The 14,712-nt window shown below is 42.0% G+C and overlaps 1 protein-coding gene across 4 annotated transcripts in view; it reads left to right on the top strand.

The window, feature by feature from the left end:
* Nucleotides 1-14,712, top strand: part of KCNAB1 (potassium voltage-gated channel subfamily A regulatory beta subunit 1) — a 243,797-nt gene that overhangs the window by 53,500 nt on the left and 175,585 nt on the right. Inside the window, exon 1 of one of the 4 annotated variants that reach the window (XM_048862848.2) lies at nt 5,758-6,913. The exons of 2 other annotated variants lie outside the window; for them this stretch is intronic. In XM_048862848.2, coding sequence (XP_048718805.1) covers nt 6,693-6,913 — 221 coding nt within the window. In that variant the 5' untranslated portion in view covers nt 5,758-6,692. Of the gene's footprint in view, nt 1-5,757; nt 6,914-14,712 lie in introns of those variants that run through there. One more of the 4 variants, XM_048862849.2, reaches the window with a different exon arrangement.

Genomic DNA, 14,712 nt, shown 5'->3' with positions numbered 1-14,712 from the left:
TTGTCTTAGTCTTAAGTGGGGTACAGGATCTGGCCCAAGAAGTGAATATAGCTCAACCGCTTGGTAATAGCTGCCATAATGTCATTAAATTTAACATCCTTGTTGGGGGGAAATGCCAAAGAAGGCTATGACAGTCATAAGCGCCAACTCCATGGCTGCTCTGGGGCTGGAGCACCCAGAGGAAAATATAGTGGGTGCTCAGCACCCATTGGCAGCCTCCTGATCATCCCCTTCCCCCCAGCGCGTCCTGCCCGTCGGCGGACCCATCGATGAGCTCTTCCCCCTCCCTCCTAGTGCCTCCCGTTCACCATGGATCAGCTGTTCAGTGGTGTGCAGGAGGTGCTGGTGAGGGAGGAGGAGCGAGGGTGGGGTGCGTTCGGGGGAGGAGGCAGAATGGGGCAGGAAGAGGCGGGGAAGGGGTGAAGAGGGGGCAGAGCCTGGGGTAGAGCAGGGATTGAGCACCCCTTGGCAACTCAGAAAGACAGCGCCTCTGATCACAGTAGCATTTAACTTCAAAAAGGGGAACCACACAAAAATGAGGAAGCTAGTAAAATGGAAACTAAAAAGAACAGTCACAAGAGTAAAGTGCCTCCAAGCTGCATGGAAGCTTTTTAAAGACACCACAATAGAGGGTCAAATTAAATGTATACCCCAAATAAAAAAAAAACAGTAAGAGGGCCAAAAAAATACCACCGTTGTTAAGAGTAAAAGAGGCAGTTAAAGGCAAAAAGGCATCCTTTAAAATTGGAAGCCAAATTCTACTGAAGAAAAGAGAAAGGAGCATAAACTGGCAAGTCAAATATAAAAGTTTTAATTAGTACAAAAATAATTTGAAGAACAGCTAACAAAAAACTCAAACTAACAGCAAAATGTTTTTTAAGTACATCAGAAGCAGGAATGCTGCCAAACAATCAATGGGGCCATTGGGTGATCAGGTGCTAAAGGAGGACTAAGGGAAGAAAAGTCTGTTGCATAGAAGCTAAATAAATTCTTTGCATCAGTCTTCACTGCAAAGGATGTGAGGGAGATTCCCACACCTGAGCCATTCTGTTTAGCTGATAAATCTGAGGAACTGTCCCAGACTAAGGTGTCAGTTGAGGAGGTTTTAGAATAAATTGGTAAGTCAAACAGTAATAAATCACCAGGACCAGGTGGTATCCACCCAAGAGTTCTGAAGGAACTCAAATATGAAATTGCAGGACTACTTACTGAGGCATGTAACTATCACTTAAATCAGCCTCTGTGCCAGATGATAGGAGGATAGCTAAAGAAATGCCAATTTTTAAAAAAGATTTCAGATTTGATCCTGGCAATTAGACTGGTAAGCCTACTTTCAGTAACAGGCATTGGTTTAAACTACAGTAAAAACAGAATTATCAGAGACATAGCTGAACACAATTTGTTGGAAGAGTCAACTCGGCTTTTGTAAAAGGAAATCATGCCTCAGCAATCTGTCAGAATTCTTTGAGAGGGTCAAAGTATTAAGAGTATTACCCATGGTACTACTCACAGAGTAGTGCGCTGGTGCCCATGAACAAGGGTAGCAGAATAAGGCCGATAGTCGCACAAAGAAAATAAAAATTAAAAAGCTCAAAAGCTTGTATTTTCCCCCAGCAGAAGTTGGTCCAATAAAAGAGACCTACCTTGTCTCTCTCATGTTCTGGTAACATATTTTAAAAAATCTAAATTAGATTCTTCAAGCCTGTTTGTGTTACAATTTAAACAGTTGAAATCTAATTTTCTCAGTTTAATTAACATGTGACCTGTTTGTGCAAGGTGATGAGGACTGAAAGCTTGTAACACTGAATGTTAGATTTCTGTGCTCTAGACACTGGTTGCTGCATTTCTACAGAAAGCACCTATGTCTGTAGTATCATCAAAGCTGCTGGCTTGATACCAGAGTATCCCTTTCAAAGCTTAAAACAACACACTAAATTCTAAAGAAATTTAGTTTGGGATGATCATGTTACTCTGTCCTTTGACAGAGCTTTGATTCTCTTCATTAGATATATGGTAAACATCAGAAACATGCCTGGAAATAAGCTTGCAAAATAACATTTTTAATATTTTTTTTCTTTCCTGGGCATTTAGCAATGGATGTTTGTATTTTAGACTTCTGTCTAGTTAGTCAGCTCATAACCTGCTTGGCTCAAAGCTAACATGCATCAGAGAGTAAGGCTTACAAAGTTTAACTATAACTTGGGGTTGAACCCATCAAACCAGGTCAGCCTTGCCCCCTCACTCTGTCTCATCTATTTAGATTGTAAGCTGTTGGGGGACAGGGAGTATCTCTTACTCTGTGTTTATACAGAGCCTAGCACAATGTGGCCCTTACCTTGGTAGGGCTTTTAGGTGCTAATGGTAATGCAACAAATTACACTCACAGAACCCTCCTCCCCATTTTGAAAAAAAAAACCCAAGAACAATTCTTAACATTACTATAGTGCTGTTCATCTTAAAAGCAATGTACTGTACACACATTAACTAATCATTAACTAAATTGGTTGTGGAGGAGTCTTAATAAGATATTCAGCCTGTCAGCACTGGTGTGGCTCTTCCGTGTTTACTGTGGAGTTGTCGTTAATCTGCTAAAGTCTAAGCTCTCATAAAGAGCCCTGCTTTAAAAGGCCCAGATGCACAAGTGGACTGGGTCCTGTAGGTGGGCACTCTTCTGTACCTCCAAAGAAACAATCTTTTTGAATGGGTGCTCAGACAGGCTGAAAATGACCTTTAATCAGTGATTCAAGGTGTGTGTGACCCATGCCTGCTTTGTGTGGTGCTCTGTCCCCATCTAGTGGCAGTCAGGCCTGCTAGAAATTGATGAGTCTGCTACATCCTTGGTGAAGAGCCATGTGGCTTTTAGCTCATGCAGTTGAGGCATATATTCTAGGCTTCAGAGGTCCCACGTTCGATCCTGCCCAGTGACTGGAGTCTGTTGGCGTTACATGTGCACTCGGAGTTTGGCTCTGCTTACAACACAGGCATTTTGAAGAGTTGCTGCCTGCTTCTCTGTGCCTCTTCAGGGCATGCCCACCTCTACACCCATGCTGGTTCCTACAGTCACAGAAGTATGTGAGATGCCACTCAGTTGTTCTTGTTCTGCCCTTTTCTTTACTCTCTAGACTTTCTTTAAATATGTACCAGGAAGCTAGGTAGAAGGGGATGGGGAAGATTCTTGGCAGAAGTTCTGTGGAAAAGCAGAGTCACAGGATACCTGTAAGCCTCACAACAGCCAAGGAACCGCTTACAGGGCCTTCTGAGAGGCCAGTTTTCAGAAACTGTGCCCTACTCTGGCTGAATGAGTAGGGCTCTGTTAGCCAAGCCCCTACATGGTTCATAACATTTGCTTCGAAGCAGGGTTGCCAACCCTCCAGGAGTGCCCTGGAGTCTCCCGGAATTTTATTTAATGTGAGGAAACTTCCAGGAATAGGTCAACCTAAATTGGCAACCCTACTTCTAGGTCACTATCATTTTAATTGCTGCATCCCTAAATAAGTACAGTGCAAGATATGCTGGGACTGAATTAGGTTGGATTGTGGCAGCTCAGAGGGTGGGTTTTCAGTTGGTTGTTTTTTTGGACACTGCTGCCTTGTATTCCAGAGTTGTAGCTTTCTTTTTTTAAGCATCTAGCCCTTATGGTTTTGAAGATAGCTTTGAAAACATGACCTGAGTGTTACTGATCGCAGCTTGACTCTCCACGGTGTGGACTTAGGGGTAGTTAACATTGGAGCCTAACCATCATTATTTAAATGTTAATATCGTTAATTATTTCATTGATGATCACCATGCACAAGGAAGAAGAGCGCCAGGCGTCTCATTTTGACCTCTGAACAGGTGGCACTTGAGTTGTGAGTGAAGCTAGGCAGAGTGCACATGGTCAGTTTGTAATGAATCTGTTGGGCCATTACGGAGCACTGTGTTTACCCCCAGATCAATGTCCAGCCAGCAGAGGGGATCCATAATCCCTCCAGCACAGGAAAGGGAAGAACTACAATAGGTCAGAAGGGGACTGGTTTGAGAAAGTGCCAGAGGCTGCATGAGACTAGGAATAGCAGGCCAGAGGCAGCGGTCTGGGAGCTGGCTGTGGAAGGAAGCCTCTGATAACAGGCCTGAGAGCTGGGCTGAGGACACACCCTGTTGCTGACAAGGGTCAGCAGTAGCTGCATTTGCGGCTCATTGTCAAGAAGACAATGCAAAGGGATTATAGCAGGAGCTTGTTACTGCTTGTACCCCTGGCTTGGGCTTCCAGCTAGGGGATGGGTTGGGAACTGTTGGGATCATCTCATTTGTTTATAACTGTTAAAGTCGCTGCACCCAGGGTACTTGCAACTTTTCTTTCTGGCAGCGCTAACGAAGGAATCCTCAGTTAAGCAAAGTGTGTGAATGTCCACGCAGGGCTAGACCCTGAAGAGCCCATGCCTGGAGCACCTCCAGCACTTGCCCCCCAGTGTGTGGTGCACCCAGCATGCTGCCAGACACCTACGAGCTGGTGTAGCACAGCACTCACCACAACAACTTGCTGTGGGCTTGGGTGCAATAGAGTGAACATCTGTACAACCTGCTGTGAGTGATGTCTCATTTTGGCACTTTATATTTGCATCTCCACGGGGCAGGAGTTTAAGGCTGGAATGTGATTTATGGGTGGAAAAGGTATGTGGCTGGAGCTTCCTAGCTCCTTCCAGTGGTTCTGAACTACTGTTCGCCGCTCCAGGCCAATGGGGGCTGCAGGAAGGGCAGCCAGCACATCCCTCAGCCCGTGCCACTTCCCGCAGCCCCCATGGGCCTGGAGCAGCGAACCGCGGCCAATGGGAGCCGCGATCAGCCAAACCTGTGGACGCGGCAGGTAAACAAACCAGCCTGGGCCGCTAGGGGCTTTCCCTGAACAAGCAGCGGCCCTAGTTTGAGAACCACTGCTCTGACTTATTAACTTCAGAGCAAACAATTTCAGTATTTCTCTTGGCTCCTAGCTCCCCCTCCAAAAATCTTGCTTGCCTCTGTCTCCCACAACCATCTCCTACAGCAACATACAGAGAGCCTGTCTCTCTTCCACATCTAATCCGTAACACTGTTGCAGTTCTTGTGCTTATCACCATTTAGATGCTGGAACTAGTGATGTGGTGGGTGCTTCCAAGCCCCCTGGCTTGAAGTGGTTTCCACCATATACAGGGTTTACAGTTTGGTTCAATGGCTCTCAGCACCCTCACTGTATAAATTGTTCCAGCACCCCTGCTCATCACCATGGTATCTGAGCCTCTACTATCTCTAACCACTACTCTGCCCTCATCTCATCAGCCTCCAGATTCTGTCTGTTTTAAGTTGTAGTGGTTGGCAGCAGCCAATGGAGGGCTAAGTAGAATCCATCTGTGTCTCCACTTTACACCTACCTGGCCTGTGACTAGTTCTTAAGCATATCCTGAGGGAGTCCTGTGCAGTTCTGAAAATAGGTTTCATGTGCCTACCCCCTGGGCAATGCCCACAACTCAGCCATTTGAATGCACCTCCTCAATGTGCCCAGCATGCACACCCTTTTGAAAACGTGGCTCCATAGCAGGGTGGAGCATGGACAATGACTTGTCAGCTTTGTGCCAGTCTTTCCTTGTTTAATTGCAACCCAATTTTCAGCAAGTTGTGAGTCAGAATTGGTTTGAAGAGTTTGCACCATCGCTAATTTAGCTAGGATTCTTGTACGAAGAAAAGATTAACCCTAGCATGCTGATACCATGGGATTTAAAGCAGTATCTTAGTGAGCCAGACAAGGGATTAATGTGTTAATTCACCAGCACACATTAGCAGAGTGTTTCCCCCCTATTTTTATAGTTAACATGTTTTACATCAATTTGTTCTGTCACTGTGATGAGTCCTCTGGTTGATTAGCAGTGCTGCCAATTATTTTTATGGGAAGAATCTGCTTCTAGTGCCTGTCTCTATGTTGCACACAAAAGAAAAAGCAACCGTTCCCATGCTTTCTGCAAGCTTCTTACAGGGAGCTCTGCATGTTCCACAGAGCAGCTGCAAACCCGTATCGGTGCAGATTTACAGCTTTGTCTTTACAGGGCTTGAAACTAAGAATGTGTGAAAAGGGTCCTGATTAGATGTTGTATTTTGCAGCATCTGACAAAGACAATAGATGGATATTCCTGGTTTTTAGAGACTTGCTTGTGATTAGACATTTCTTCAGTTCCAAAGCTTGCCTGTTCAGCATTTTGTGATCCAGAGGGTGTTCAAGACACATCTTGCAGTATGCCTGCATTGATTTAAAACCAGCAAGCAGATGCAAGCCTGCATCAAGACGGAGTGGATGTTGCTTCTTGTGGTTAATTATGAAGGTACAGCTTTATGTTTCTGAAAGCACTTGACTAGATGGATGATTTTGTCTAAGCAGTAGATATTATTGCAAAGGAAGATTTGAAAATCAAGTTGTCTGCTCTCTTGCTTGCTTAACCAAGTTCAGTGCTTATATGTTGACTTGTACACCAGGGACACCATACTGTTCTCCTCTACCTGCACTATCTACCACTGCTGCTTCTACTACTTTCAGTCATCTTTTGAGTCCAGATTTGAAGACTCGTTTAGCAGCATTTGGGACTAAAATCTCCAGCTATTCAGTGTCCTATAGTCCTGTTCTCAGAGTCTGAGAAGGTTTGAGTACTCTCTAAGATTTGGACTGTGAATAAAGATTTATTGCAGGAGCCATGCAAGTTTCCATAGCTTGTACAGAACATAACTTGAAGAATCGAAATGGTGAAGACAGGCTTATCAGCAAACAGAACACCACTACCCCAAACGTAGTGAATGCAGCCCGGGCAAAATTCCGGACGGTGGCTATTATTGCTCGCAGTTTGGGGACATTTACCCCTCAGCACCATATCTCTTTAAAAGAATCAACTGCAAAGCAGACTGGCATGAAATATAGGTATGGGCACAATATTCACTGTTCGTAATGTTTGTGTCATATCTCTTTACCCTGGATGACTCATCTGCTTACAAAGTAATTCTTTATTCCAAAATCCCAGTGTCTTTTTAAAAAGGGACATTAAAAAAATCCTACTAAAAATACTAAGTTTTAAACTTACAAGAAAACTAGCTCTGTTTAGTGGCATTTGTGTCCAAGTGTTTCTGCAGGCATACACATTTGTTATTTGATACAAAGAGTTTTCTTTTCTTTAGTTAGGATATCAAACATAAATAAATTGAGCACCATTATTTGTGGATGGTGTTAAAAGTAGTGTTTTGTACAGCTATTATTAGTATTTATATGTAAAAAGATTGAATTACAAATGATGTTCAAATATCTGCATAGAAAAAGTTTTCATTTTTCCAGCGCATGTTGGGTAGAATGTCTCTAAATTAGTTAGTGTGTCTTATCCTCATGATGATCACTTACAGACCTTTCATCTGACTTGCTAAGTGAGGACAAGGAGGAATCTATTTTAAATGAAATGCAGACAAAATCATAACCATGTTCCTAGAAAATCTAATGCTTCTTACAAAAATTTTTCTTAACACAGAAATGTACAAGAGTGTAATTAAGAGTGTCACTTTAATCTTTCTCAGATGTTCAGTCTGCTATATCTGGACAGCTTCTTTGTATCAACTGATTCAAGTACTTATTAAGGACTTTAATTTGGAAAACTTAGCATTTTTGTCATTTAATTTGTATGTATTCGACACGTTAGCATGTCTGTTCTGCTAGACCTTGAACGTATCCTTTGTGTGGTGTTGGAATTACTTGATTCCTAGAAAGGAGGAGATAGCAATCTAAGGTCAGATTCTGCTCTGAATTGTTCCATGAGTAGCCCCATTGAAATCAACAAGGCTATTTGTACAATGGTATGACTCAACAGGAGTATGGATGGCAGAATCTTGTCCTTAGGAGTAGGGGATGGAGTGTGTTTAGAGTTATTGGTAACTTTTGTTTTGCATATTTGCAATTGATTAATTTTCATGGCCAGCAATTTCTGCCCTTGCTAGCTATCCTCTTTTTATGAAAGAGGTATTTGGATACGATGGAATTTAACATGACCAAATTAAGGCCAAATTCTACTTTCATTCAGACTGATGTAAATCCAGACTGACTGTACTGAAGTTACTCCAAATTTACACATGTGTGCACCTGAGCACAGAGTTTGATGTAAGGCATTTGTGCAGTTATGATAGTTTAACAGAGATAGCTCAAGAGGTTGGCCTTTAAGAGATTGCATTTGAAGGGCCACATAACTTCCTAATTTACACAGTCAGGTGTAATTTGTCATTGTAGAGTCTGGAATTGCTAGTAAGTAATATCCCCAGAGGATCTGGGAGACTCTGAAGAACCCCAGTTGTCCAGAATAATTTCTCAGTGAGTATGGGTAATTTTATCTGAGCACCCTTGTTCAAAGATCATTGGACACCATCACAGATTGGGTTATTTTTAATACCAGTGTTATAAGTAAGTACAGGGAACACAGGTAGTGGATCTGTAAATGACATTGCAGAGTCAGAAACCTGCTGATTAATTTTTACTGTGACAGATTCCCAGAAGTACTGCCCTCTGAGAATGACATTACAGTCTGGCTGGTCAGGCTCACTGGGCATGCATAGGTTTGCAAAGAGGGGAAGTGGGTAACCAAAGCTTACTGCACAGTGCAGCTCTTAAACTCTGGTGCATCATACTGTGTTGTTATACCAAGACCTGATCTTGCAGTTCTTATGTTTGAAAATCTCCCGTTGACTCTAATGGGAATAATATGTAGGTGACAGCTGTAGGATCTGCCAGGCAACACTAAAGAGGTTATCACATCAATAGAATTCCCTTTTGTAACTGTTTGATAGCTCAGTAGATTCTAATAGCCCTAGTATGAAGTGAGAGACAGTGTAGGCTCATGGCATGAGCACAGATTTGGAGTCAGGAACTCCTGCAATCTGTCTGTGCCATTTTCTCATTGTGTAGCCTTGGCCAAATCTCTCCACTTCTCTGCCTTAGTTTCTCCGGTACATGCCTACCTACATGGCAGGGGTGTTGAGAGAATGTTTGTTTGTAGAGAAAATAAAATCACAGCTTCCTTTGAGAAGTGCAGCTGTTACACTTACAGCCTACAGTGTTTTAAATTGGTTCCTGTTGGTTTCTGTTGGTTTTCCAAAGGAACATTATGTTGCAGATGCATTAATGCAAATAACTGCACCTCTCTTACTCACCCCCATCCAGAGACCCACACAGAAACAGACCCTTGGCTTCTTTAAGAGACATTTATAGCTTATTTCTAGAAAAATTCTGAAATCTGAGGCTAAATTCTGCAGACCTTATTCAGACTAAAGTGCTGTTGACTTCAATGGGAGTTTTGACTGCATAATGTTTGAGTAAAGACTGCAGGATTTGAACCTAATTTGTAACCAGATGGATGTCCATCCTTATGATTAATCCTTGTTTACAATCCCAAATATACCTAGAACAGTGAGAAGCAATTCCTTCCTGAGGAGAAGAAATGGGCAGGAAGTTTGGAGAAAGAGATGATCCAAATGTAAAGGATAATTCTGGCATTGGTGAATAGACACAAAAAGAACCCTAAGTCGAGGGAGATGCTGAAGCTGATACATGTTAATAAATGCACTCTGGCTCCTCTACAAATGACATGATTATCACACAGATTTAAGGCCTGATCCAACTCTCACTGAAGTCAAATGACAGGTTTCAGAGTAACAGCCGTGTTAGTCTGTATTCGCAAAAAGAAAAGGATTACTTGTGGCACCTTAGAGACTAACCAATTTATTTGAGCATAAGCTTTCGTGAGCTACAGCTCACTTTGAGCTGTAGCTCATGAAAGCTTATGTTCAAATAAATTGGTTGGTCTCTAAGGTGCCACAAGTACTCCTTTTCTTTTTGTGAAGTCAAATGGAGTGTTTCCAGTGACTTTAGTGGGAATTGTGCCATGTCCCTCATTTCCCTTATATTTCAGGTTGAAGATTCTTGTTCTTCCCAGATCATTTTCTGCTTTAATTAGGTCATTTCTGACAAACTTAAATGCTATCTAAAATGATGTGCTAATGAAGATGCCTTGTTTTATGCTAAAAACAAATACTTATTCCCTCCCCCCCCCCCCCCAAGGCTTTGTAGATAACTAGATAACTGTAAAGATATAACTGGCTGTGTTGCCATGCATATTTCACAGCATGATTTGTAGTGCTTCTATCTCAGCCACAGTGCATTGCCTCCTACGACTGCTTGGCAGGTTTTGATTTTAGGCAGTTGACGAGAATGATCCTGTCAGTGGATTATGTAAAAGAGAGAGACAATGAGTATGTGTGTGACAGCAGTGGAGGTGGGAGTAGAACCAGTTCTGTGGCTCCTTATCAAGTCAGTGTTTTTGAGCCAGTCCAGATCAGAAACCAGCTTGGAATTTTAAGTGCAAAGTGTCCTGAGAATAAATAAATATGCACCATGGAATCTTTAAAATATTAGGACTTGGTCCTGTTCCCATTGACATCACTGGGAGCATTGCCCTTGGCTTCACTGGGAGCATGATCAGGACCTTACTTTTAAGATCTTATTTAGTTTCCTTTCAATGGATTGGAGGCATCAAGTTGCCATCAAAGAGACCGGTGATAGGAGGGCAATCTGATAGTTGGCCAGCTGCTGGCTCCCACTTTCTTTGCGTTGGAAGCATAATGGAAATTTAGCAGCACATGCACCCAGCTCCTGTGTGAGTGCTCCACTTGCAGGCTGCAGAGAGAAACGGCGTGTGGCTTAAACCAATGCTGCTCAGGCAGAGCTCTCTCCAAGAACAAGCACATTATTGCGGGGAGAGAGGAGGGTATTTTATTTTAAAGGCATTGTTACCGCTAATTACATTTGCATGGCTACTGGATTTACATTCTTTGTGTGAAATGGAAAAACTGTGGCCTGACAAACAAGTGAAAATGGCCACACCCCTTTTAATGCCATTAATATTACAGTTCAGAATCTGCCCATATGCTCAGATAATGTTCTCTGGAGCGTTGAAAGTCTTTCCTTGAACATAATTTCTGTCGTGATGCTTGGCTTGGAAAATTTCAATCTGCTGCCTAATTTTTGAAAATAAATAATATAGTTCTACATCCATTAAAGTTTCCCAGAGACGGGGGTTGGGGAGTGGTGGTGGTCGTGGTGAAGGAGATAGAGTTCAGGTGTAGTGATGGCAAATGCTTTTCTGACCCTTTCTTCTTCTTCTTCTTCTTCCCTGTGCAAACTTCTTGAAATAGGGTCTGCTCTACAAGTCCTCTCCCTCTGTTCAATGCCATATCCTCTACCACACCACCTGCTGACATGTCTTCCTTTATGACATCCCACCACTTCTTTTTGGGTCAGCCTCTCTCCCTTTTTGCTTCAGTCTTGATCGGTTGGACTCTCTTACCCACATAGTTGCCAGGACTGCTCTTTACATGACTGACCCATCTGAGTCTGTACTCCCCTCATTTTTTCGTTTATGGGTGTTACTTTGAGCATGTTCCTCACATGTAACTACGTGTTCCTCGCATGGTATATCTTACTTACATCCTTCATCCATCTCAACATTCGCACCTCTGTTGAACAGATCATTTGCTTATGCTTTTTCTTTGTTTCCCAATGCTCAGTGCGATACACTAAAACTGGGCAGACCATGGTTTTATAGACTTTCCGTTTTGATATAACTCATATCTTCTTGTCACATACTACTACGTGATTTATCTCTCTCCATTTGAGCCAGGCATTTATTATCATAGCTCCAATTTTGTCCATTTTCTTACTTGAATCCTGATAATCTTTATGTCAGTATAACAAGTACTTCTGTGTAAATGGTATTTTAATAGACATTGCCGTTTATTCAGAAAGAGGGAGTGAGACCTTTTGCTATTAATCATGACCATATGGCTTAGTTTAAAAGTGCCTTGTATTTATAAAGATTCTGTTACAGTTTTTCTTTAGCCAGGTTGATCTGGGTCCATTTCACAGAGAGCTGGATATCTGTTGATGAAATTCAATGGTCACAAGTTCTTCTGTCATGCTGCATAAAAAAGACAGACTGTACATTATGAACCTAATCCTATTCTTCCTGGAGACACAAGAGCAGCTGGCATCATATTGTTACTCAATGAACTATGGGGGTGTGCACTTACAAAAATCTGTGCTAAGGGTCTAGATTAAGCAAAGATAAGATAAAACTCTGTTCGTGCAAGTTCTTCCACCAAGGCACCTTCGGTATCTGAACAGTGTGTCGTTATACGCACGCGGCCGTGCCTAGGCAGGACTGGGTAAGTTAAGGACATTTTCAGCCTTAGCGGACTCTTTCCTTTGGACTTCTTTACAACCTGTAGATGTAGCAGTCTGTGCTGCAATCCTGTCTTATTTCACAAACGAAACACGCCATTGGGTCACATCAGTATGTAGCTGCAAGACCTTCGAGGAAGTGCTCAAGGAGAGTCAGTGGCTCTCTGAGCCAAAGTTGAACTGGTGCCTGAACATGGTGATATCAGGGGACACTGCTGCTGGAGGTGCTGTGCTTTGCATGAGGTGTAAAATGGAGATCTTGACCACCTGTGATATTGATGTTCCCAAGCCTCTTTCTGTGTCAGCCGTGGTGTAGAGCCTGGTGTCCTGGCCCAGTTCCAACATGGATAATTACATTCTGCCTCCTTAAACTCCTTTTGCAGTTTTAAGTGGGTACTTAAGTGCATTTTTCTTCACTGCTTGCCCTACAATGTTGGGTTATAGTGTGAATTATTAAATGGACACTAATGAGTTTTACCCCTGTGGTGGATGCATTTCACTGGTGATCACCATTAAGCTTATAAAGCTCTTTATTTAGGTTTATAAAAGCCTCTATATGTGTCCATCCTATCTCCTGGGCATACTTAAGATATACAACAGAAAGAAATGTTCTGAGTTTTGTACATAATTATATTTGCAGATGGATATTTATTTAATAGTATAGTTAACTCAAACCTCTCCAGTCCTTGGGGCCACTCTAACCCCAGAAGTAAGTGTGTGTGTGTGTCAGGGGAGGGGATAGATACGTTTTTCTGTGTGTCTAGAAGGTTAACAAATCTGAAATCTAGAAGACCAAGGTGGGCAGAGAGTTGGAAAATCAAAGACCCCTCTTGCAGAATACCCTGCTAGCAGTCCGCTTCTCTATAGTGTGTGGCAACATCAGCTTGAGCACCTCCACTGATCACAAACGTGACCATGTGAGTACTTTGCTTTGGTTTTTAATAAAGATGATAATATGGATTGATTAATTAATATGCATGAAGGCAGTACGACTGATGGAAATGAGTGCCTAGAAATAGAAATTACCACATCTGAGATGGAAGAAAAACTTAGAGCTTAATGTGCTCAAACCAGGGAGGCCAGATAATTTCCATTCCAGAATACTGAAAGAACAGCACACGAGAGTGCTAGTCTGGTAGCAAGGATTTTGAATAAATGTATCTATTTGGGGATAGTACCATATGGGTAGAGAATCGCTAACATCATATCTATATTTTAAAAGGGGAAAACAGTGATCCAGAAACTCAGACCTGTTTGTCTGACATCAGTAGAATGTAGGACTTTAGAATAAATTGTGAAGGAAAGACGAATTAAATTCATGGAGGTAAATGGGAAAAAAGGATGTAATGCAACATTGTCTTATCCAAGGTAGATTATATCAGACTAACCTGATAAATTGGAGAGGGTTCAGAGAAGAGCCACGAGAATGATTAAAAGATTACAAAATCTTATGGCGATAGATTCAAAGAGCTCAAGCTATTTATCTTAACAAAAAGAAGGTTCAGGGATGACTTGATTAGTCTGTAAGTACCTACATGGGGAACAAATATTTAATAATGGGCTCTTTAATCTAGCAGATAAGGGTATAACATGATCCTATGGCTAAAGGATGAAGTCAGACAAATTCAGACTGGAAATGAGGTGTAAATTTTTTAACCATTTGAACAATTTACCAAGGGTCATGGTAGATTATTCTTCACTAACCATTTTAAAATTAAGATTGGATGTTTTTTTCTAAAAGATCTGCTCTAGGAACTATTTGGGGCCAATTTTGGGGCCTGTGTTATACAGGAGGTCAGACTAGATGATCATAGTGGTTCCTTCTGGTCTCAAAATCTGACCCTTATGTCCTCCTTTAAGGAAAATAACTGATTGTTTAAATAAAGGAAGTGCAGTAGATCTAATATACTTTGGACTTCAGTGAAGCATTTGACATGGTATTTCATGGGACACTCTTATTTAAATTAGGGAAGATCTGTATCAGACTAGAGGAAGGTAACTAGTGGAGTTCCTCAAGGATCCATCTTAGAATCAATCTTATTTGATATTTTTATGAATGACCTTGGCACAAAACGTAAGTGTGCACCTATGAAGTTTCAGAGTAGGAGCCGTGTTAGTCTGTACCCGCAAAAAGAAAAGGAGTACTTGTGGCACCTTAGAGACTAACAAATTTATTTGAGCATAAGCTTTTGTGAGCTACAGCTCACTTCATTGGATGCATGTAGTGAAGTTTGCTGATGATACAAAGTTGGGAAGCATCGCCAATACAGACAAGAGTCAGATTATTGTACAGGAAGAGCTGGATGACCTTGAAGACTGGAGTGACAGAAATGGGATGAAATTCAATACTATACAGTACAAGGTCATATACTTAAGGTTTAATAAGAATTTCTGTGACTAGCTGGGGGTTCATTAGTTGGAAACAACAGAGGAGAAGATTGCCTGGGTATGTG

The sequence above is a fragment of the Caretta caretta genome, chromosome 9 (assembly GCF_965140235.1).
Source record: "Caretta caretta isolate rCarCar2 chromosome 9, rCarCar1.hap1, whole genome shotgun sequence".
Classification (NCBI taxonomy): domain Eukaryota; kingdom Metazoa; phylum Chordata; order Testudines; family Cheloniidae; genus Caretta; species Caretta caretta.
The sequence above is the reverse complement of the archived record's forward strand: the minus strand, read 5'-3'. Positions and strand labels throughout refer to the sequence as shown.